General features: G+C 46.3%; 1 protein-coding gene across 3 annotated transcripts in view; it reads right to left on the reverse strand.

Annotated features, from left to right (window-relative positions):
• Window positions 1-7,935: 7,935 nt before the first annotated feature.
• Window positions 7,936-25,660, reverse strand: part of gli2a (GLI family zinc finger 2a) — a 100,135-nt gene continuing 82,410 nt past the window's right edge. For 2 of the 3 annotated variants that reach the window (XM_080786234.1, XM_080786236.1), the window contains 8 exons: window positions 25,408-25,627; window positions 23,198-23,320; window positions 21,239-21,379; window positions 18,475-18,624; window positions 16,828-16,992; window positions 15,548-15,832; window positions 13,024-13,414; window positions 7,937-12,681 (listed from right to left, as the gene is read on the reverse strand). In XM_080786234.1, the coding sequence (XP_080642360.1) occupies window positions 10,502-12,681; window positions 13,024-13,414; window positions 15,548-15,832; window positions 16,828-16,992; window positions 18,475-18,624; window positions 21,239-21,379; window positions 23,198-23,320; window positions 25,408-25,627 (3,655 nt within the window). In that variant the 3' untranslated portion in view covers window positions 7,937-10,501. Of the gene's footprint in view, window positions 12,682-13,023; window positions 13,415-15,547; window positions 15,833-16,827; window positions 16,993-18,474; window positions 18,625-21,238; window positions 21,380-23,197; window positions 23,321-25,407; window positions 25,628-25,660 lie in introns of all 3 variants that reach the window. The other variant, XM_080786235.1, reaches the window with a different exon arrangement.

Here is a 25,660-nt window from a genome sequence, read left to right on the forward strand (position 1 = left end):
TGTGTGTGTGTGTGTGTGTGTTGGGGTGAAGTATAGATGACCATGTCACTTACTCACTAGAGTTCAGGTCCCCTTGTATGAATAGACCTTTACTCCAACCACTGCATATGTACTGGTTATATTTTATACTGGCGGTTTAGCTCTGGTCCATAGCTCGCATTTAGAGCTATGTTACTGTCGACTTCCGGGGCTCTCCTCTGTATTAAAATAAAAATAATGTTTTACCTATACTCACCAATACAAAGACGGGTTGTGTAATTAGAAAGCCTACTTTCCTTAGTGGACGCACTCTGAGCCCCCCACCACACGTATAAATGCACTTTTTGGCCAGAAAAGGAATTTTCTTTCACCCGAAGGAAATATATTCTCTATGAGGGTTTTCTCTTGGCAATATCGGTAGAGGGCGCAGTGGAGTAACTACATTATTTTTTTCCTGGTCAAAAAGTGCATTTATATGTATGGTGGGGGGCTCAAAGTGCGTCCACTAAGGAAAGTAGGCTTTCTAATTGCACAACCCGCCTTTGTATTGGTGAGTAGGTAAAACCTTATTTTTTTATTTTCGCTACAGAGGAGAGGCTGGTCTGCATTTCATGCGAGGCAGGAAGCCAATCAGTTCCATATAGCCTTAATGCAACGGCAGCAAGGGCAGTAAGGCTATGGACCAGAGCTACTGGTGGTTAAAATAACATTTTATTCACTTTTGTTTTTTATGGTTTGCAGCTTTAATTTACAGAAAAACATACTTCCAGTTCAGTCTTAAAAAAATGTAAAAAAGGAGAAATGTTCAATGGTAGACCCTTGCCTTCGGCTACAAATACCCACTATTGTATGACAGTGTCACGTGAAAATAGCAGATTTAAACTGACAATTTCCACATTTCCCAAAAGGTTGAACATTGTTAAAGTGACTTTCTAAGAGTAATGACAGAGCTGAGTCAAGCAACATGAATCCAACGTGTTGACGTCAGTCCTCCAAGCGCTATCCGAACACACAGCGGAGTGTGTCACATTGTGCTCTTTGACCTGCGGAGGCCTAGGTCATCATAATAAAGTGATTCACTGGACGGGGGGGCCTCCGCCTACCCTCCCCAAGCCCCCCAGGCTATGCTCTCGTCTCCACTCTCTCATCAAAGACTTCCTGGTTCATAAGCCCCTGTGCCCACTGAGATCAGAGGGATGTGACCCGTGTCGGCACCCAGGGTTACCTACCCCTCCTAGAGACCCCGGCAACCCCCTCCTACCCCACCCGAGGGCCACAGTAAGGGGCCCCCTCCGCTACACTCTGGGTCCTCAAGAGTTATGATCGGTCCTGGAATGAAGGGGTGGTGGTGGTTGTGATGAAGGCCCTGTATTGTAGGCCTCCTCCTCTTTGTGGAACAGTGGAGGGGTTTGGGGGGGATGAGAGGGATGGGGGGGGGGGGGGGGGGGGGGTTAGGAGGACCCTAACCCAGAACTATGACCTCTAGCTCCTCTACACTGAGGCCTCAGAGGTCAGAAGGCCTGTGAGTGGGCCGCGGAGGAATGCCAGCGCTTTGAGACCCAAGGGATGCGGAAGTCCTCAGGGGGGGGGGGGCTTAGAGGACGGCGAGAGAGAGGTGTGTGTGTGTGTGTTGGGGGTGAAGGATACCCATGTCACTTACAAGAGTTCAGAGTTCTTCTTTTATGCCTTTCCGACTCGCCTGTCCTCTCTTTCCTGTTCTAACTGGCTCCACAACACAACGCAACGCCCACTCATGTATCGCCACTCGTCCCTTTGAAACCAAAGGTTGGATTCATAACTCATAACTCACACTACTGGACAGTGAAGCACAATCGTAAATTCACTATTGTGTGCAGAATTCCCAGCAATTAACCCATTCTGACCGGGCACCCATTTTGGTGTTAGCATCATGTTATGCTTTACCTATTGAAAAATAGCAGATCTACAAGCTCATATCGCGCCACCGAGTGGCGCGATACGAGCTTGTAGGTCTGCTATTTTTGAAAAATTCGAAGAACGACTGACATTTTTAGAATCTGATCTCAGGTCAGAATGGGTTCATCAGACCAGTGTGTGTCCAGTGGAAACCTCGTATGAATCTGATCTCAGGTCAGAATGGGTTAGGATCACTAGAAGTAGACTAAAGATATCTCTTTACTTTCCCCCATACTGCAACAATAGATTTGTTTTTATGCAGATGTCATGCTTGATCCCTAGCGTCCCTATTCTGAACATTCTCTGGAAATGCAAGCATGTTTACTGTATACTGCATGTATGAAATACAATAAATAAAGTCAGATTTAGTTACAAACACTGCTCTACCACACATATTGGTCAAAGTAACATGTATTTACAAACAAAGTTACGAATTTCAGCTTTAACTGCCTTCAGTTATTGCTCCCAAAGCTAAATTCCAACACTACACTGTAGAATCCTGAGTCTCGATGTGGCTCTCGAGGTTAAATTAAGACTAAGGATTTCGCTGACTTTATACATCTGTTATTTCAGCGAGGGGAGTGAAAGCAGCTCTTGGCCCAGCCCTCAGGGGCTGTGGGCAGTTCCAATGTTCTTTGAGTTTTGGCCACACAAACCCCAAGCACCTCCCTGAACTGTGAAAACCCTCTCATTCCACCATTCTGGCTTCTTCTGGAATCGACTCGCTCATAGGCCCGACGCGAGAGATCTCCCGCCCCAAAACTGAACCCTTGACCCTTGCATGTAGTCGGGAGGGTGGCAGGCCTTCGAGATGGCAGTGATTTCCTGCTGTTTAGCGCAGGACGTAAGGAGCCTGCCACGCAGGAAGTGGTGTTTTCACCACTAAACCATTATAATTATGTGCTGAAAATACAGACACGGGGCAGCAGTTTGAGCACAGCTGAGAGATCACACAGCAAACCGGGGGCCTTGAAGGAAGCACTTTCGTCCAGAATGTAGTTTGACCACTGTGACGAGTCGACCTTCCAAACTGATCCTGCGTTCAGGTGCTTCTTCTCTCCGGATCACTTAAAATGTCATGACAGCGCTCCAAAAAGAGATCTCTGTTGTACCCAGTGGTTACCGACTGCTGGCTGGATCTTCACCACGTTAACCCTCGCATCCCTATTCCTGGAGGAACATTAGGCAAAGATTCCAGAACTACAAGCTCACAACGCATTGTATGCGACTAGAGGGTTTAATTTGAGGTTCATGTTCAGCACTTCCCTTGGCCTGGTTTGAACTAACACTACAAACCCTCGATGTTCTCAACTACAAACCACTTCAGCATCTGAATTCATAATCTTCATAATCCCATGACCTTTGCAGCGTTGGTATACGCTATTCTACCCAGAAACCCACAGGAAACAACACAACATTTAGGCAGTGGCAGCGACGTGTCAAATATTCCATTATAAATCATTTCCACAACTCCATTCCATATCGCATGCAACATCTTTTTTTAAAGTGTGGATTTGAACAGGCCCAGTGCTGCTGCTGCTGCTGCTGGCTGCGTCTGTGCAAACAATGAACTATTGTTCACACTCGGCTGGCTTGAGTTGAACTGCTGAGTAACTCAACTCTCCCTGAGCGGCAGGAAACGAGAGGATCTGGTGAAATGACAGATTGCTACAGCAACAGATGGTAACATCTGTGGGGGAGCAGGAAAAACCTTCAGTCCTTAGTTTTTAACCGCTTAAACCTGACTCCGAAATATGACAAACATATAGAGTATCTGCAAGCTCGCCACAATGTGCCACATTGTAGATCTGCCATTTTCTGCTGTGCAGCACCGGCATACGATGTGTAGGATTGAACCACTTGTTTTATACCCTCTAGGCTACACCAAATGTGAGGCATTGTAGATCTGCTACTTTCGCTGCATATTCACCCTGCCAGAATTGTCCCAAATCCGTACGCAAGGGTTAAAGGGGGAGGAAACCCTTGGCTGGTTTTGTAGTTTGTTTTCAAGTTCATTTAAAAAATGACTGCATGGTAAGAAAATGGCAAGCTGCAAAAGGCTGCCCCTTTATATAGTAAGTGCACCATGATGTAAGGAGCACAGCTGCAGCTAATCAAATTAATAATGGGGTGTGTTAGATTTAGGTCTGTCAATGTGCATATCGTTGATGTCGGGCGGAAACCTTGTATGTCCAAAACTGTTACTTTTCAGGGAATGTTCCAATGGTTTCAATGTAGATAGTCATAAGCTTTTAATACTTTTCATAGGTTCATAATCATGATTTTATAAAAACCCAAAGACAAACGACTTTCACTTCCACTTTAAAAACGTTTCCAACATAGCAAAAATGGCTGATCTACACAATCTTGTAGATCGGCTACTTTTGTGTGACACTGTATGATGAAGGGCATTAATAAAATATAAGAAAGGAAAGACCTAAAAAGTTGAAATATGGATAGGCCTATATACTGTACAATGTTTCTGCCCAACGGCACAGAGAGCAATGGTCCGTTTCTCAGTGGATTTATCATCTATGAAGGTTTAAAAAATGCCCCTCGCAAAAATGCGTCCCAAATTCGTGAGAGCCCCAAATCCATATGGACATGCACCATTAACAACCTGTTATGGCACAATAAGGCAAACCTTTTTAAATGTCATTATGCTTTAAGTTATAGTAGTAGCATGTGATGTGTCAAGCTAGGGGGGTTTCATGATTCTGAATCCATTCAAAGCATTAGTTTTGCACAAAAAAACACTCCATGGGCTAAAAACGGCCATATCCGTTGGGCACATTTGGGCAATTGGCTATTGCCGAATTTATCCCAATGAGTGTTTTTTTGTGAAAAACCCATGCTTGGAATGGATTCAGAAGCCCTAATGTGAAAAGGTGAGTGTCACTTTTCCCTGACAGCGCTTGTGCAGGTGACATTACCCAACCTGTCCCATCTAACAGCGCTGCACCAGCTGATCACTCACTCCCTGTACCTGGGCCCACAGCAAGAGCACACACACAGCCAACTGATCATGCCCAGGGCAGACCTCAGAGGGTGAGAAACAAGCCATATTGGCTCAAGGACTGTGTAACTTAGAGACTATGAAAACAGGGTACACTTTGCATGCTGTTATAGCTTTGCTATTGATATTGTCATTGTTTAAAAAAAAGAAAAAGAAAAGAAAGACATTTCATATGTATGCTATTTGCATTTCATATTTTTTGCTATTCAGTTACATTTATTCCATATTTGAAATGCCATGCTGTTACATTGCCATTATGCATAGATGTTTGTCTAGCTATAGGCTGGATGTCGTTCTACTCTGAAAAGGGGGGAAGATGTGATATACTGTGTATGGTCTGAAAGTGCAATGCACTAAGGTAGACTAGGGGGCCCTATTGTGAAAAGGTGAATGGTATTGTATTGATGATGTCATGAGGTCAAAGGAGATGAAAGAGGAAGTAAAGAAGTGAACACATGGTATGAAGCTGACTTGTCTGCGTGCACTTATTTCTATACGAGAATACAACACAATTTACAATACTAATAACTAAAGGTACTATTGATTGTTCTGCCACTTTGGCACACTCATGGCTCTGAACACACCTACATGTAACACACCCATTATCAATTTGATTAATTGCAGCAGCTGCATTGCTTACTAGCCTCTAATGTTTTTCACATGAACTGGAAACAAACTACACTACTTTAATGTGGTTAAAAGTTATACAATCTTATATTGGTGTGTGTGTGTGTGTGGGGTTTTTTTTAGGTCTGGATTTCCCAGCATCAAGTTCCATCAACAGGGGGGTATGTAGAAAACCTTTTCTAAAGTCAGTACATCAATCTGCAAATAGCTTCTCCATGAGAAGCATATGTGCTTCCAACATCTCACCCGAGAGGATGCCTTAATTTGTTCCCCCGTGGGTCAGCTGAGTGCAACACTGTCTCATACACCTGACCCTGTGTGCCTGTGGTGTGAGATGTTTTGTCTGGTGGCGTCCGTGTTTGGTACTGCAGACAGCTGACTGTCTCAGAATGCTCTCTGCTCTAACCACACAGAGGACAGCTGAGTTATTCCTCTCCCTCCCTCCCTCCCTTCCCCTCCTCTCCTCCAGACCTGATAGTTATGGGACCATCAGGAACAATCAGAGGAAGAAGACAACATAAATAGTTGTTTGTGTAGCAAACATCATTGTCATCATTGTTCGTGGAGGTTAATGGACACTTACATCTTGACACGTCTTCGTGAGTTTATGAGGTCTATTTATATTGTTTTGAAATGGTCCAAAAATAACAATTTGGTGTGAAGAAAATGGGCAGTCCACCTCATGTCTGAGAAAAGTGATGGTTAATTATGTTTATTCCATTGTAGGAAGATCAAAATAGAAGATCTACAAGCTCACAGTGCATTGCGTTGCCATGCATGGGGGTCATTTTGTCCCTGGCTCTTCACTGGAAACATTTGTACAGTCTCTGAGTTGCAGGTCCATTTGGTTCCTAACTATTAAGATTTAGTGGCGGCGGTGGCTCAGGTGTAGAGTGGCTCGATGCAAGGTTGCCAGTTGGAACCTGGGCTCCCCCAGAGTTAGTGTCGAAGTGTCCTTGAGCAAGACACTGAACCCCTATATGCTGGTTGGTGCCTTGCATGGTTTCCGCCGCCCTCAGTGTCTGAATGTGTGTGAGAATGGGTGAATGTAATGCACGTAATGCACAATCTATGTAAAGCGCCTTGGATAAAGGTGCTATATAAATGCACAATTTACAATTTAGCTGTGATCCCCTGGGATGTGATAGGTGGATGTTTAGATTTTCGGCCTTTTTGCTTCCAGGACAACTTTCCCCGTTCTCCCCTAAAGATATTTGTTGAAACATTTGAACAACACAAATCTCAGGCGGTCCCTGTCACAAAATATTTTCAGATGGGGGTCCGCGGCCAAATACATATTCATGAACTTGACATGAACAAGACGTTTGAACATGTAATGGATCTCCGTGAGAGTTGTTAATGTACAGCGAACACCATCTCACCCCATCTTCCTGGTACAGTATCTCTCTAATAACCGTGGCTGGTGTTCTGACCTCTTCCTCCCCTGTGAGATCTCTCTGCCCCGAGGCTGTTTCTGTCCCCTGCTTCTCACCACGAGAAGAAGCAACACTCACAGGACTCTTTGCTGTCAAATTAAAAAATCATTTGTTCTTGTTCTCTTAACCCATTCTGACCGGGCACCCATTTTGGTGTTTAGCATCATGTTATGCTTTACCTATTGAAAAATAGCAGATCTACAAGCTCATATCGCGCCACCGAGTGGCGCGATACGAGCTTGTAGGTCTGCTATTTTTGAAAAATTCGAAGAACGACTGACATTTTTAGAATCTGATCTCAGGTCAGAATGGGTTAATCAGACCAGTGTGTGTCCAGTGGAAACCTCGTATGAATCTGATCTCAGGTCAGAATGGGTTAAGCATTCAGTGATCGAGTCCCCCCAACCACCCACCCCCCAACAGCAAGCCCCTGTTCTCCCCTCTACACCCCCCCCCCCCTCTCTCTGTCTCTCACGTCTCACCTGGTTCATGTTCAATAGCTCTTATCTTTTACTTCTCTCTCTCACATTTCCTTGAATGTCATACAGTATCTCTCTGCCTCCCCTCATTCTTGTTGTAGCTCTCTTCTTTTACCACCCCCCCCTCTCTCTCTCTCTCTCCCTCTCTCTCTCTCTCTCTCTCTCTCTCTCTCTCTCTCTCTCTCTCTCTCTCTCCCTCTCTCATGTTGTTTCATGTGGTTCCCAAGTCAGTTCCTCAGGGTCTGTCTGACACTGTTAATTCTGGGCTACATGTTGGCTAACTTTAGAAACGCCTCTGCGTGCGTTTTGAATGGTTGGAGACAGACGGTTGTTTTTGGCTCTTTCCAGCAGAGGAGAAGAATCATTTGGCGGGCTATGGGCGGGGTGAGTTAAGGGGGTGGGTGGGGGTGCAGAACCACAGAAGCCCCCATAAGATACACATTATTTTTTCATTAGCGGGTACGAAGAGGAAAGACAGAGTACAGAGTGCTGATGAAGGGGTGGAGATGAAAGAGGGGCCTTCAAAGACAAAACAGTGTTGTGCTTTCCATTATTCAAGCATTTATATCACGGCTATAAAGGGTTGACATTAAACCACAAACTAAAGGCTGCAACTGCAGGTTTATAGCTTACGGTAAATAACTCATTTATCAATGCTTTTGGAGTATACTGTATATAGACGACTTTAGTTTAAACTGTAACCAAAGGGTTTGTTTGCATGCTAGCTTATCCACTTAAGCTCTAAATATTTTTGTCGTATGATGGTGTTGCATGAAAATAATCGGTCTACAAGCTCACAGCTTGTAGATTTGATGTTTTTTAACTTTTCTTTCTTTTCTTTATAATGGCCAAAATGGGGATGGCATGTTGAAAGTGGTTAAAATTCTAGCTACATTGCTGCTGTGCCTACCTGCATGTACCGTATGAGATTATTACAAAATAATTAGCATACAGTAGATCTGTTCAGACAGGCGGCCAGTATGCATTTGATGCAGATGAATCCTCTTTTTGATGTGATTAATATTTTCTGCTGGTTAGAATTCATTATCTCCTGGCGGAGTTAAAATACTCAAATAGTCTTTCATGCGTCCCAGAGGGACGAGAGGTCAGTGATTTCAAAGGACACTCGACACACGAACAACACACGACTTCTGACTTCCACCAGAAAAAAGGGAAGAGACTGTATTTGAAAGGTATATACAGAAATACACGCATACAAAATGCTATACACATACATACAGTACACGCATGCATGCACGTACGTACGTACGTACACACACACACACACACACACACACACACACACACACGCACACGCACACGCACACGCATGCACGCACGTCGCACACTGAGCATAGTAAAGTGAATTGGTAGCATATACACGCATTTGATAAAGGCTACTTTTTTCAGTCGTAGGGGGTATACGTCAATGCTCCGCCCTTAACGGATTCCATGATCAAAGTCTGTATGTAAAAGTCTCTTCCTGGTCTCTGCAGCTCACCCAGAACCCGAGGGACGTCCGGGAGTTCAGCGTGGGGGTGGGGGGACTGTACTGTATATGAATGCGTTAATTAGAGCTGGGTCTCCTATGAGAACACAGAGGTACTTGCATATTCTTTATGGAGAACGCTCCTTGTGGGGCAAAAGGGGTCCTTGTGGTTGTGGTGTGACATGTCCTTGCCCCCCCACACTCTTTCAGTCTGGTGAGACTCCTTTAGGCCAACAACTCGGTTTGAGAGGACATCTGAAGGACATCTGGTGTGTGCCTCTGTCTTTTTAAGACTTCGAACCATGCTCCTCAAACACTTTAATAATAATAACAATATCCACGTAACCTAACACTTTGAAAATCACATTGGCTCGCGTGTGAACGTCGTATACCTAGCGTGCAACGGTCAAGTCTTTAGCATAACTTAAAGCAGGTACCATACAGGATAGTCGATAGACGTAGAAGGTCACAATGACAAAAATAATATAATGATGCGTCCCAAGTTATATTTGTGTCCCGGTGTTGTCGTCTGCAAGGCACTGTGTGAAAGACTTTCAGTGCACTGCTTTATAAAGGCCTATTATACCAACAAATACTGAAGAATGGTGCATTTTCATACCCTGGTCTATCATATATTTGTAGATAAAAAGTATGGCTTTTTTCTTAAAAACAAATAGTGATAGAAAAATGTCCTTAACCATTACTATAGTATTTTCAGCTTTCGCTAATGCTACATACAATAATCAGAAGAAAATATTACAGAGTAAGCATAAAGATATTATGGACAATGTAGAAAATGTTCTCCTGAAATAACAGGTTTGCAATTGTTCAGTTGATCAGTGCTTTTGTTTTACTTCCTGATGTGTTTAGACAGTAACACTGGACGGAAAGATGAGGTCATCATGACATCATGACATCGTACATGACAAGCGATCTACAAGTTCACAACGCGCTGTGCTGCAAATCACCCTTAAAAGAACACCCATTTTATACAAACTTCGTATTACTGATCTTAATTCATGCTCATTATAAGATGGTACCATTTCTGTCTCAGAGGTGGGCCGTGGACAGTTTAGACACCTGCCTACCAATGATATCGTCAGTGGTCATGGTACCCCTGATGATGCTGGGAAAGAAAGGCTGTATTTTCCATTTGCTGAGAATACTGGTATGTATTCCCAGCAAATAGAAACCACAGCCTTTCTCTTCGTGGGAAGTTAGCATGCTGAAATAGAAGTCAATGTTGTTACATAATACAAAATAAACTGTTTGAAATGACCACATCTGCCTATGGTTTTCTGACCTGAGTGAGTAGACAGAAATGACGCCATCTTATAATGAGCATTAGTGAGGACCAATGATATGAAGATATGGTTGCAAATGGGTGAAGTAGCCATTGTAGCATGCTGTTGCATACTGTCAGGCAACAGATAGAAAATACCAGACGCTTGGTGAAGGCCAGGAAAAGAGCAATTATGTGAGAAAATCCAAACAATTCCTCAACTGCACTGAAGGAGACGTTTACAGAGTCTGTTCCATCTCAGCTCATCATGTTCAGGAACTTGCTCTCCTCGGCCAGAGCGGTGAGCATGGAGCTCATGTCACCGATGGCCATGTTCCCGATGCCCGCCGGCACCGAGGCCAGCGTGACAGAGTTCCTGGGCGTGGTGAGACGGGAGGAGGTCTGGGAGAGGCTCTGGAGGAGGCCCGGGCTCAGCGTGCCTGACATCAAGCTGGAGTGGTCTCCGTCATCCAGCATGGCATCAAAGTCGATCTGGGCGTGCTCCGTGGAGCCGCCCGCGGAGGTGCTGCTGGTGACCTGATTGACGCCCGGGGACGCCATGTTGGCCATGGTGCTGTTGTTGGTGCCGGCAGGGCCGCCGCACGGCGACATGGGGGCGTCGAAGCCGTCGGCGCCGGGTTCAAACATATGAATCTGCCCTGTGTAAAACAAGGCGGGGCCCGGGTTCTGGACGGCTGACGCATGGGGCCTCTTGGGACTGGCCTCTGAGGTGTTGTTAATATGACCGGGGTTCAGACTGGACGATTGAGGGAAGCGGCTCTGTTGCATAACGCTGGACCCTGAGAGCTGTCTGCCCACAGACTTGGGCTCCATGGGAGGCCTGGGCTGCAGCAGACCTCTGCCTCCGTCGTGGAGGCCAGGCTGCTGCTGGGGAGGAAGGTTGTAATTCTGCTGCGCCTCCACATGGTTCATATGGGCATAGCCATCGGCCTGAGTCCTGGTTCTGTAGATTTGCATTTGCGGGTTGCCCTGACCTGCCATGCCGTTATATGCAGGTCTCGTGCCGACGTTCCCAGGCACAGAGTTGGGGATGGTCTCTTGCTGGGGACCAACCTGCTCGGCAAAACCGTTGGCTTGTCTCTGCTGCTGCAGAGATGTGTTCATCATCCTCTGGTTGGTGCGCTGCATGTATCCCTGCAGAGCCATATTGTGATTCATGGACATCACCTGCTGGTTGCTGCCCTGGCCCTGAAAGGGGCCAAAGTTGTGTCTCTGCTGTACGATGGCTAGGTTCCCCCTGACAGGCGGCTTGGCTTTGGCGTCCATGGTGCCCGAGCTCACCTCATTCCACTGGACCGGCATGTCGGACGGTTGCTGCTGATGCTGCTGACATGCCTGGAGGTCCTGTCCAGCCTGGGGCATATTGGCACCCACCAGGGCCATCCTCCTCTGCCCATAGAACAGCTGCTGCTGCTGGGACGCCATGCCTCCCTGGAAGCCCTGAGCCTGGGCTTGGTAGTTGGCCTGGCCAGTGTTCTGGGACCTGAGGTACTGGACCATGTCATCTGGAAGGACCAAGTCCTCCTCTCCGCCCTGATCCACTCCTCCCACGGCCATCACCCCATCCACTGCCATGTTCTCCATGGCAACATTCTCCGAGATGCTGGGCGGTCTGGGGGTGAAGGGGTGTCTCTGTAGGCTACCGTCTGAGCGGGTGTAGCCTTGCATGGCAGCCAGCCCCCTGTAGCGGTCTGCAGCAGATGGAGGAAGGCCGGGGTTCATGCTGTTCATGCTGTTGTAGCGCTGCACCCTGGGCAGGGACAGGGGGTCGACGGTCGGCCGCCGCACCGGGTCGCTGGCCCGGCGCGGCAGGCCGGCCGGTACCTCGTGGGGCAGCATGCTGCTGTTTCCATAGCCCAGGTCGCTGCAGCGCCGCGGCACGGCGCCGGGAGGCGGGTGGAGGAAGGAGTGGGAGGCGGTCTGGTCCTGGGGGTCACCGTACAGCGCCATGCGGGTCCGGAGGCTCATCCGCTCCATGTTTGGGAGCGGGGTGGGCGGGGCTCCCCCGGTGGCGGCCGCGTACGTGGCCTTGAGGCGGTAGTGTTGCGCTGGCGTCAGGCTGAGCAGGCTAGGGAGACCCCCACCTCCTCCACCCATGCCTCCGCAGTGGCTGGCCTCGCTGGAGCGCCTGGAGAGGTCGGTGGAGATGGGGTCGTATGAGTCGGCAGAGCTGATGTTGTTGTGGCGGTTTCCGCCGAACTGCGAGGTGTCGCTGGAGCGGCGGCTGGAGTAGCAGTGGGAGATGCCGGACGAGCGTCTGCTGAGGGTGTAGGCCGAGCTCATGGTGCTGGTTGTGCTGTCGCGCCGCTCATTCAGCTGGTTCAACAGCGTCACCTCGCAGGAGGACAGGTCAGCCAGCCGCTGGTCAGGATACGGAGCGTTCAGACCGCTCATGATGTTGTTTTCCACCAGGGGTCCTGACAGAGAATGTCATATGTTATGGTCACATATGAAACATGTGTACAGTAAGTACAGTTTATGCGTGGTTTATGGAAAACGTTTCTACATTTTTCCCGCGTAACGTAACAATAACAAACCGATCAACTCTATCGGTCTAACTCTAAAACAACTTATTAATATTAATAATAATCCTGCATCAGCTATTCACTGCCCAACACCAACCTGACCACCACCCATCTAAGAACCACCCAACTAACCATCACCCAGCTAACAACTAACAATCACCCAGTTAACCACCACCCAACCACCGTCACCACAAAACCAACCCAACTTAAAAGCACAAATGAATCCATCCTCACCGACAGCCGGTATGGGAGGCAGCTTGGTGTTGTTGCGGTGTCCCTGTGGGTGCAGCGGAGTGTCACTGGCCCAGGGACAGACGTCCCTCACCGTCTTGAGCCTCTCTTTCTTGATGTTCTCCAGTTTGATGGTCACGCAACCTCCTCCGTGACCGTGACCCCCGCCCTTCCTCAGCTGGAGACCCACGCCGGGGCCCGCCTGGGGGCCCCTGCCCCCGCCCCCGGGCATGGTGGAGTCGACCACGGGGCCCTCGTCCAGCGCACTCAGATCCCCGAAGCTGCCCCCGCTGTGCACGGCCATCTCTACTCCACTGTCATTGTTGTTGGTGCTGCCAAGAGGCGATGGTTCACTGCTGCATGACGAGACACCACCCGGACTGGACTGATATGTCTGGGAGGAGGAGGAGGAGATGAGGAGGAGGAGGAGGAGGAGGAGGAGGAGATAAGGAGGAGGAGGAGGAGGAGATGAGGAGGAGGAGGAGGAGGAGGAGGATGAGAGAGGAAGAGGCAGAAGAACAGAAGGAGGAGAGGAGATGACATGAAGGGGAAGAGAAGATGTGAGGAGAGGAGGCCACAAGAGAAGATGGAGGAAAAAAGATGAGAAGGTTTATATCAGTATAGAACTTCATTATAATAGCTACTGGTTGAGTGAACTTCAGTCGTCTAATGGACAGAATCTTCATCACATCGTCCTCATCGTTGTCTGTACGTGATCAAACTATAGACACATTTAATTAAAGCAATAAGCCCACCAAGAGGTGGTAGTTTGCACTGTTTTTTAGAACTAGGGGCCTTGCATGGCTTCGCATGGCCATTGCTTTATTAAATGCTTACCAAATATACCAACAGGACAATCATAGACCAATTAAAACTATAAGACTTCAAGAATAATTGCTACAAGAAAGTACTCCCCGACGTCCCGCACAATGAAAGTTGGTATGTAAACTCCAAGCGGTATGTGTCGTGATATCTGCCTTGGGTTAAAGTCATTGAAAAATGAATGCATGTCTTGTAAAACCTTGCACCTCCTTCCCTACGGCTATACAACAAACATATATCAGGGCAATTACTACAAGATTCTGGTTGTTTTGAGCATGTTTTGTAATACTGTAACTAATGTAGTTCCACAATATCATGCATCATAGATGTGCCTTTACCAAAGGAGTGGATAATGGATGAGCAGCGATGGTCCCAGTGCAGTGGTGATAGTAATTCAAACTGGTCCAAAATGAATTGGAAAGTGTCTTGATCCCACTGTGTTGCTGTTTGTTCAGTGTGTGAATATTAATGGGACAATGACTTCTATCATCGCTCCCACAGAGGTTGTTACCATGACTCCCTGCTGATCAGGGGTGTGTGTGTGTGTGTGTGTGTGTGTGTGTGTGTGTGTGTGTGTGTGTGTGTGTGTGTGTGTGTGTGTGTGTGTGTGTGTGTGTGTGTGTGTGTGTGTGTGTGTGTGTGTGTGTGTGTGTGTGTGTGTGTGTGTGTGTGTGTGTGTGTGTGTGTAAGGGAGAGTGTGTTAACCCATTTTGGGCGGAACCCCTTTTGGTGTTTTAAACATTATCTTATAATTTAGCTATTGAAAAATAGCAGATCTACAAGCTCGTGAGTGGCGCGCAATGAGCTTGTAGGCCTGCTATTTTTGAAAAATCGTGAAAGTATTTATTTCAGAAAACTGGAGGATTTAGAAGATGTTTTTTACATTTTGAGGTCAGGCCTAAATGGGTTAAAGGTGCCATTGACAACATTCAGCCACTAGATGCTGAACTACAGTCCATCAGTACACCTCTGGTGCATAAGGTGCCTTATTTTCCTAAGTTTGAGTTTTTGTTGTTTGCAGCATTGTATCACGTCGACTGCCTTAGCGAAAGACGGCACTTTTACTCCTTCATTACAATGTTATCAATATCACCTTTAACGTCCTTTCTTCTGTGAAACGGGTGGTGTGTGGATGCAATGATGTGGATTAAAATGTTCAACCACTGTGTCTCATGCAGAGAGAGACCGTGTTAGAGCTCACCTCAGGGAAGACTGTCCGTTACGAAAGGTTGGAAGGGGAGAGAAAAGTGTTAGGAAAAGAGACAGGCGGCATCAAACCTTGTTAGTAATTAGAAATGGATCTGAAGAATTCTGCCCTACAAATCAATACACTAGAGACTGTGAGTGTTTTTCTCCTGTCCACCAAAGGTGCTCAGTGTATCGTTTGTTAATATTTAATGGATTTGTGATTAGGGCTAGATTCTGTTGTCTTTAAATATAAACCGTGGTTCTGTTTAAAAGACCTCAGGTTAAAGTGTTTCTGTAGGTCATGCAACAGTTTGATTAGTGTTGACGAGTGACTATGCATAATTAGCTGATCATCCATAGTATTATTCCTATATATAGGATATACTCTGTATGTATGTATGTGTGCGCGCTGCAATGGATGTGTCTGTGTGTGGGTGTGGGTCGGTGTGTATGTATGTGTGTGTACGAGGGGAACCTTTGTTGCTTTGATACAGTTTCATATACAGTAGTCTCTTACCATTGAGTTTTCCGTTTTGATGGATTTGACCTGCAGACAGTCCTCCACTCCTCTGGAGGCACCGTTGGCCTCCGTCCGGCCCTCAGAAGAACCCCTGCCGCTCTGCTTGGCGTTGGCCTCGTTCTCTCCGCTGCCTCTGGGCGGTTGTGGCCTCGGCGGGACATCGTTGCGCTGTTTCTTGGTGACGTGCGCCTCGGGGCCGTGAACAGTCTTCACGTGTTTCCTGAGAGAGCTGGGGTCCGTGTAGCGCTTGGTGCAGCCCGCGATCTTACACACGTATGGTTTCTGACAACACACCGTTCGTAGTGTTAATGTGTGTGCTATTGTGGGGATGTTATGCAGCATTGCATTGCATTGCTACATACGGCCAATATTGTAATTTTAAATCCACTACAATTATTTTCCAACTTTAATTACTAGTTACTTTGCAGAATAGATTTAGCTTATTAATACAAGACAGGGATAAATGATAGATAGATCTTTATTTGTCATTGCAACGTGTACAACGAAATTAAAAGTGCCAACCAATACATAATTAAATTATGTATAATTATAGGTTAATCTACCCAGCAGCAGCACATGAAGTCATTCAAATCAGACCCACATTTACTAGCTGGCTGCAACATTAAAGTAATTCATGCATTTCTAATTACGATCCAATAATATGATTGTGAAATGGACACTTCTGCATAAGGAGTACTTTTACACTTGGTACTGTCTGTAAGTATGTTTTGATACCAACACTTTTGTTCTTTTACAGAGTTTTACATGGTGGCATTGATACTTTTACTTAGGTAAAGCTAATCTGAGTACTTCAAGATATATGGGGTTGCTTACAATACATCACAATTCTTGGATAGAGAAATCACCCAACATCATCCAAAAGAAAGGATGAGTTGTTAAAGCATCATTTGCCTCTGATGTGTGCTTGCCACTAAATTACAGGTATTTAGACGTAAATACTGTTATTTTAGCGTTGTTTGTGGGATATTCTACCTTTGTCTTCTTGATCAGAGCTATGCAACAGACCTAGCATCGTCCCACACTGTAAACATGGTAATAACTGGTTCACCTCCACACTACAGATGAGTTGTGTGAACAACTGGCTAACATGAGATTACATCTAATGCCTTGAAATCTGCCTCCAGTTAATGATCACCATAATAACGGTATCTGTGCAACTCTTTCTAAGTGTGTGTGTGTGTGTGTGTGTGTGTGTGTGTGTGTGTGTGTGTGTGTGTGTGTGTGTGTGTGTGTGTGTGTGTGTGTTGCGTGCGTACCTCGTTGGAGTGTGTTCTGTTCTGGTGCTTGGCCCGGTCCGAGGCGTTAGAAAAGGCCTTGTTGCAGCCTTCATGTTCACACACGTAAGGTTTCTCTCCGGTGTGAGACCTGAGGTGAGTCTTCAAGTTCTCCAGACGAGAATACGCCTTGACACATCCCTCAAACTGACAGACAGACAGACAGTATGAATATCGTTGTGTCTCAAACAAAGGCAGGGCTCAACACTGTGGTAAAAGCCTCAACAGAGCCTTGTGTCTCATGCTGTGTTCCACACAGACCATCATAATCTGCTATTCCTTCAGAACCCAGCGAGTTGGGAGTTGAACTGGTATTGAAGGTGAAAGCGGCATCAGATTAGATTAGACTTGAAAGCGGTGGACATAAAGACCCTTCTCTTCATGAAAACACATGAGACGAAATGGTTTGGGTGGGGGGTATCGAGGGGGGGGTTGTAGGGTTGAGAAGACAGAGAGAGAGAGAGAGAGAGAGAGAGAGAAGGGAGCACACTGAGGAAAGAGGGCGAGAAAGACACGCGTTGGAATGCGTTCAGATGATGCGCGAGGGACTCATGCGCTGAAACAAGTACAGCATGGTCTTAATAAGGACCCATGGCCCATGCTCTTGTCTGTAGATTTTAATTACACCCCCCATGCTGTCAATCACTATTATGAACACCACCACCCTTCAGAAGTCGACCCTGGTGAAAACATGTTTGAAGCTGAAGAGAGCAGCCTCTCAACTTGATCTCAGATATGAAGAGAAACCCTGTGGTTTATTATGACTTTTAACGCTGCAATCAGGAACTTATTTTAATGATTAAAACCATATTTTAACCAATCTGTATACGGCAGAGCGCGTTAACACTTTGACTACTATTCACGAGTTGCCCGAGTTAATTAATTGTAGAACACTTTCCCTGCGATTCGTGAGTTGCCCAAGTTATGTTTTCATTGTTTAATCCACGTTTTGAATCAGTTTCAAGTCATACTGGCAATCCACCAGACAGAATGGCATATGAGAAGCGTTTTGATGATGTCATCACAAAAAGGTCCGTCGCGCCGGCGTGCAAAGGGATGGGAAATTGAGTGCCTATTGTTTACAATGGGCAGCGGCTTCCTCGTCCAGGTCTCTTGTTGTGTTCGCCACGTTGGAATACTTTTCAACTCTACGACAAGCGATTACACCGTCTTAAAGTGGATTCTCATGACAAGCAACTCAGCGGTCGGTGCGGTCGGCTGTTCAATGGTAACTCTAATCATAGGCAGGGAAGCCTGGACGACGGTCGTAAATGTCCGGCACCGATCCTGTTACAATATAATTAATCATCTCATTCTTTAGGTGGGACACCTACTGGTTGAGAAGTGATTCTGCCTGAAGCTGTGTGTGTCTGTGTGTGTGTGTGTGTGTGTGTGTGTGTGTGTGTCTCCCCAGATGATTCCATCTTTCATCTGTTTTGTCTTTGTCTCTGCTTTGACTTCTATAGTATGTTGTATCTTATTTTCACTTTACACATGCTGAAGAGTACTATACTAACGATTGCACTGTTACTGGCTGTACTGTTGAGCATGAGACAAATACAAACTTGAAAATGTATTATTAAGTCAGTCAGTCAGTCAGTCAGTCAGTCAGTCAGTCAGGCTCCTCACCGTGCATTTGTGTGGTTTCTCTCCAGTATGTCTCCTCATATGAACCACTAACATGTATTGGGCCTTGAAGGGTTTCTGCTCACGGGAACAGTCATCCCAGCGACACACAAACTCCTTCTTCTCTCCATGGATGTGATCGTTGTTTATGTGCTGAGGAGACAACAGAGAGTGACATCATCAATGTACAGGCAGGAGAAGAAGGCAGTGGAGAAAGTAATGGTGGGACGATTGTGGGGATCTGATCTGGGGTCAGGTAAGGAGCAGATAGGAGGTGATTATTTTAGACTGAACTGTGACTGGATATTGGATAACAGGAGATAAGGGTGCAATATTCCCTTCTGCCATTAAACATAGGTTGGTGTGGGGCGCCCGCTGGCCTAGTGGTCCAGGCGCATGCCACATATAGGCTCTGGACTGACAGCACGTCACGTGTTCGAGTCCCGTTCATGATGACCTTTGCTGCATGTCTCTCCCCTTCTCTCTCTCTCCTGTCTGTAACTATCCATAAAGGCACAAAAGCCAAAAACAAATCTTTAAAAAAAACTGGCTGGCACACACACACACATTCACACACTCACACACACGTGCATGCATGGCAGTAGTGCGTCAGCAAAGAGCTTGCCATTTTCCCACAAAATGTTTCCTACTCTAAACACACACACACACACACACACACACACACACACACACACACACACACACACACACACAAAGCCTGAAAAAACAGACAGGCTGAGACATTATAGTCCTTTGTCTCCAGGTGATGAATGAATAGTTAATGTCAACAATGATGGATGACACTGTCACTCTCTCTCACTGTGTGTGTGTGTGTGTGTGTGTGTGTGTGTGTGTGTGTGTGTGTGTGTGTGTGTGTGTGTGTGAGAGAGAGCTCATCCAATGAGCACCTTTCTAAAAACCTTTGAACAAATAATTAAATTAGTCATTATATTGTACCCTCTATATGGTTTGAGTTCAGCCTTCATTACCATACTATTATGTTCATGTTGTGTTCATCCTGAGTTTATGTCTAAGTCTGACCTGCACCTCTCCTCCTCCTATAGAAACATCCGTGCAGGCTGCCCTGGGCGCAATCATAGCCGCGGTGCCACGGTAAGCGCAGCTTGACACCGCAGCACTGATTGCATACAGCTGGCCTACAGAGCACGGCTCTGCGGAAGGGACAGGTGTCAGCATGTCTGTATGTGCTCACAATGCACACGCCGGTGCCGCACTGTCAGCTAATAGATCGCTATTTTTGGCATGCGACACCGTCGTATACGACTTCCTCTCCTTTCCTAAAAACCCAACTCGCGACCACAGAGGTTTTGTACAATGACTTTACTGTTTACCATTTCCGTTTCCTCGTTCCCTTTGGCGTCATGTAAAGTGATGGAGGCATCCACTTGAATAAAACCTCAACAACAGGAACTTCTAGAAACATGTTGACTTGAGATGTATGTTTTTTGGCCTACGCCAGGTGTAGGAGGTCAGCTGTTGTCTTTAAATTGTCTGGGCATGTAGGATTACCCACAATACCTCTGTGGTGGATTACCCACGGATACCTCTGTGTTTTCCCTGAGCCCATAATTACGCCCTTCCTCAGGCCAAACAGGCTTTAGTGGTAAACACTGTGTCAAGGCGCGCACGCACGCACGCACGCACACAGATAGATAGATAGAAACAGTTTATTTATAAAGTATCTTTTGGCTCGTGACAGAGTCTCTCTGTCTGTCATGACTGCCAGCCAGTAGGAGGACAGAAAAGAGAACGCTGACACATGGCCCTTATGACTGTCAGCCAATAGGAGGACAGTCGTGAACGCTGACACATGGCCCTTAGCCTCGTTCCCAGCCCACCTGGTCACGACCTAATGCACAATACATTGTGTCTATACGGGGCGAGTCATCCGTCATATGCACTTCCCCCGGAAACTGTCTTTTTCGACCAGTCACAACATGTGTTTTGCAGGGAAAGTAAATTGATCTGTAAAGCCTCAACTTAACTTCTCCGTTTAGACACTAGGTCTCGCACAGCGTTCATGGCCGTTATGACTGTCAGCCAATAGGAGCACAGTCAGCAGCAGAGAGAGAGACCTCAGGAAGGAAGGACATGGCAAGGGAAAGGCCAGCAGTCGTCAAACTCCAGAGCAGTTGGCATGACGATGGATTTATGAGCGGCCCTTTGGGGGGGGGGGGCTGGGGGTGTCTGAGAGAGCCAGGGGTTAGGGAATAGGGATCAGGGGTCGGGGGTCACGAGGGGCAGGGGTTGAGGGACACAGCTGCAGGGTTTTTGGGGTTTGAGCCGACGGGCTCATTAACGCAACCAACAGGAAGAGATCAGCTAACACACACTGATCTCTGGTCAGACTCAGTCAGCACCACGTTAATGAGAAGCAGGACACTTTCTACTGTTGAGACATTAAAGGAAAGGTGAGGACTGTTTGTTTAGGAAATGACTTTCACTCTGGTCTGCTGCTAGTTCTATATAATACCATTATACGGTCTGAAAGTCCCTCCCTGTCTGTCTCTCTGTCTCTCTCTGTCTCTCTCTCTGTCTGTCTCTGTCTGTCTGTCTGTCTGTCTGTCTGTCTGTCTGTCTGTCTGTCTGTCTGTCTGTCTGTCTGTCTGTCTGTCTGTCTGTCTGTCTGTCTGTCTGTCTCTCTCTCTCTCTCTGTGTCTCTCTCTCTCTCTCTGTGTCTCTCTCTGTCTCTCTCTGTCTCTCTCTCTCTCTCTCTCTGTCTGTCTCTCTCTGGTGTAATACTCACATGGACCAGTTGCTCTTGCGTGTCATGTTCCTTGGTACATCCTTCCCAGTGGCAGTTAGTTTCGTAGACTGCCTCCACTTCCTGTTTACATTCATCTCTGTCCAGCTCTTCACTCAGGTCCAGAACCCCTCCCCCGTGGTCCTGGAATGACGTCATAACACACAACATTATGCAACATGACTACTGTGACACAGCATTATGCAACATGACTACTGTGACACAACATTATGCAACATGACTACTGTGACACAACATTATGCAACATGACTACTGTGACACAGCATTATGCAACATGACTACTGTGACACAGCATTATGCAACATGACTACTGTGACACAACATTATGCAACATGACTACTGTGACACAACATTATGCAACATGACTACTGTGACACAACATTATGCAACATGACTACTGTGACACAACATTATGCAACATGACTACTGTGACACAACATTATGCAACATGACTACTGTGACACAGCATTATGCAACATGACTACTGTGACACAACATTATGCAACATGACTACTGTGACACAACATTATGCAACATGACTACTGTGACACAACATTATGCAACATGACTACTGTGACACAACATTATGCAACATGACTACTGTGACAACATGGGGTGCACTGCACGTGGACATCAACTTTACTCTGTTAGAGCAAAGAGTATAGTAGAGATTGAGTCAATGCTATTATCAAACATATTATTTAAATAATACTAATTCCACCCCCTCTCATGCAAGTATCTGATAATATATTACTCATACTCATTACTCATACTCATATTGCAGTATTGCTTTGTTTTTTTCTGTTTAAAAAAATTATATACGGTATATATAAGACTTTCTTCATTTCCTTCTTCAGTTAGCTGGTTTCTGCCCGACAACAAATATTTGATCGTAACTTTTGCTTAATAAAGATTAGGTGTTATATTATTGCAACTGAGTATTCGATTTCTGTCCGGTTGATTAGTGCTGTCGGCATTTCCGATATAGAGTACGTCAGTACGATGATTGGTTGGCAGGAGAAAACTCAACATGCACCTGGTTACTGTTGTAATGAATAACGAGTTTGGGGAGGACATGATTCAGTGAGACATGGAAGTTGTGTGAGAGACAGTGGAACAGTGTGATTTCATGCGCGCGCACACACACACACGTCGTACGCGCACATACGCACGCACGCGGCACGCGCACACACACATGCACTCACGCACTGTCCTATCTGAAGTGTGTTTTCTGTGCTTTTATCTTATCAGCTTTTCAACTCTTGATGGATGTTGATAGATCACAGCAGATGGCAGCACATGGTTTCTCATTGAATAACAGTGCATTATTATTCACTATTGATCATCAATTAAGGGAATTGGGAAGGGTATTAAGTGGGTCGACCTTTCTGTAGGGCAGACAACGATGTAAAGGATGTAAATAAATACCGTAAGTAAGTGAATTAATTTCATGCAATTGTATTCAGCTTCCTCCAAGTCATCACCCATTCAAAACAATCCGCTGTATACGAGATGAAACATCCAACACAGAGGAATGTTGCTTTTGTTAGATGTTAAACGTTTCGGAATTCAACATTTTCCACATGCATTTTCCGATGTTTTGTTTTAGAATGAATACAAAATATTGTGACTCCTTTGTATGGTAAAATGTATGGATGGTAACTTTAACCCATGGCAGGCACCCCTTTTGGTGTTAGCATTATGTTGTGCTTTAGCTATTGAAAAATAGCAGATCTACAAGCTCATGCTACGAGCTTGTAGGTCTGCTATTTTTGAAAAATCATTTTTGAAACAACAACTTTTTCAGAAAACTGTCAGGATGTATAAGACATTTTTAGAATCTGATCTCAGGTCAGAATGGGTTAAATGACCATGAAAGTGAATGTGGTTCACTCATAGTGGTTAAACTGGTCCCAGTGCAGTGTTTGTGACTTCCAGTACCTGAGAGGAAGGGGAGATCGGCAGTGGTCCTTCATCAGCTTCTGTCTTCACCTTTGACCTTTTGGTGATGATGGTCATCATCGGGTTGACCGTGCTGCTAACTGCTGGGTCACCACTAGCATTCTGGAGGACAGAGACATTTTCATTTAAAGAGCTTAAAAAAAAAGGTTTTGTAACTTAAGATTGTCTTCTTCATCTTCTTCATTATTCTTCTTCTTCTTCTTAACGACACAGAAGACATAGTATATTCTCCCCCCAGACTATATGATCTCCTCCGGACCATGGGGTTTAGGACTACAATCGGCAGAATGTCCCTTTGTCATTGAGTACTGCGATCTATCTACCAGGTTTCTTACGCACTGATCTCCTGTCAGCAGGACAAGAATAACTTTGCAGTGGGTTGCTGACAGCCAGAGGCTGGAGCAGGCCGGAGATCAGATAAAGCCCAGAGATACCGCAGCGAGCGTTGTTGTTGGCTGTGCTGCGGGGGCCGTTTGCTGAGCTATGAGGGGCCCAGGCAGCACCAGGCACTGGGGCCCATAACTCCCAGAACCACCCGACACACAGACTAAACAATTTAGACTGCTTTATGAACGCCAAACCACCAGGAAATATGAAGAGAGATGAGCTGTTATAGACTCTACTAGAGAGACGGACAGACGGATGGACAGACAGAGGATATGCCGACAGACAGGTCATTTTATAGCTGATGAACGACAAGGAAGATGTGTGTGTGTGTGTGTGTGTGTGTGTGTGTGTGTGTGTGTGTGTGTGTGTGTGTGTGTGTGTGTTCATTGTTGGGGGTCCCCCCCTCAAACTGGCTGAGAACCAGGAAACATGGTTCTGATCACTGTCAACTCACAGTGCTGTGGTTTATTGTGTGTGCGCGTGCATGCATGTGTGCGTGTGTGCATGCATGTCTCGTGCGTGCGTCGGGAGTTGTGTGTCTGTGTGTACGACAACGCGTTTATTGCATTTGTGTGTGTGTGTGTGTGTGTGTGTGTGTGTGTGTGTGTGTGTGTGTGTGTGTGTGCGTGCAATATGCCTTGTATGCTTTTACAGTGCGTGCGCGTGTGTGTGTGTGTGTGTGTGTGCATGCATGCGTTCGTGCGTGCGTGTGTGTGTGTGTGTGTGTGTGTGTGTGTGTGTGTGTGCGTGCATGCATGCGTGCGTGCGTGTGTGACTGTGTGTAGGAGTGAGTTAGTGAAAGGGAAGTTTACTTAAAGACAATCCACAGTGTAAACATCACAGACAGACACAGAGACATAGCTCCTCACTGGAGCTCTTATCGGAAACATAAAGTCAACGTAATACTGGAGACAGCAGGGAGATGTGGATCAGAGTGTGCATGCTGTATATATCCTGTTAGTGGCTGAATCATACTAGTGGACATACTGGATGGTTGAAACATAGAATATACACGCTGGGCGGCTGAAACATACTGTACAGTATAGGCTATACACAGTACAGTGTATACATACTGAATGGATGACACACTACCTCTCTCTCTCTCTCTCTCTCTCTCTCTCTCTCTCTCTCTCAATACCTGTGCCGTCACTATGCCGGGTTTAACCCATTTTGACCTGAGATCGGATTCTAAAAAGGTCTTCTATATCCTGACAGTTTTCTGAAAAAGCTATGTTTCTATGTCAGTCAAAAATAGCAGACCTACAAGCTCTATGAGCTTGTAGATCTGCTATTTTTCAATAGCTAAAGCATAACATAATGCTAACACCAAAAGGGGTTCCTGCCCAAAATGGGTTTAAGAGCAGTAAGGGCTGGTCTACAGCACAATCGCCTTTTGGACTGCCCCGAGGAGAGCAACGTGCCAGACCACACCTCATTTTAAGACTATAACAACGCCCATTAGTGCACCAATGAGATTTGGTAATTATACAATGTGGGCGCTGGGTGCGAAAATGACAAATGAGTCGGTCGTAAAGCTATAGCAATGGTAATTGCGCTGCGCCTGGCGCCATTTAGAGCGGGGTGTGAAACACGGCCCTGCACTGCACTATATCCTATTGAATATTGAATGGCTGAAACATACAGTACAGTAGGCCTATATTCAAATAGATGGCTGAGACATACTGTACCGTATCTATCTGTCGGTGGTTGATACAGACTATCTGAAACGTGCCGTGTGTACCCAGGCCTCCGTTGGACTTCCCAGCATTAGGAGACGTTGTGTGGCTTGATGTTATTCTCACCTGGTTGGTGTCGGCGGTGCTGGTGTTGGTGTTGGTGTGGTGCGAGCGGTCGGCGGGGTGGGAGGAGGCGGCCAGAGGGTGCTGGCGGCTGGAGTAGACGGAGGAGGCGGCGGGCTGGATGAGGGGAGACGCGTGTCCGAAGGCGCTCAGCCCTCTCTGCTGCTGCAGCAGCTGCTGGTAGGCCATGGGGTTGATGGGATGCGGGAAGCTGAACGAGGGACTGACGCAGCATCAACCACATGTCATCTCAGGG

This window comes from Protomyctophum bolini, assembly GCF_963924005.1.
Source record: "Protomyctophum bolini genome assembly, chromosome: 16".
In the NCBI taxonomy this organism is placed as follows: Eukaryota; Metazoa; Chordata; class Actinopteri; order Myctophiformes; family Myctophidae; genus Protomyctophum; species Protomyctophum bolini.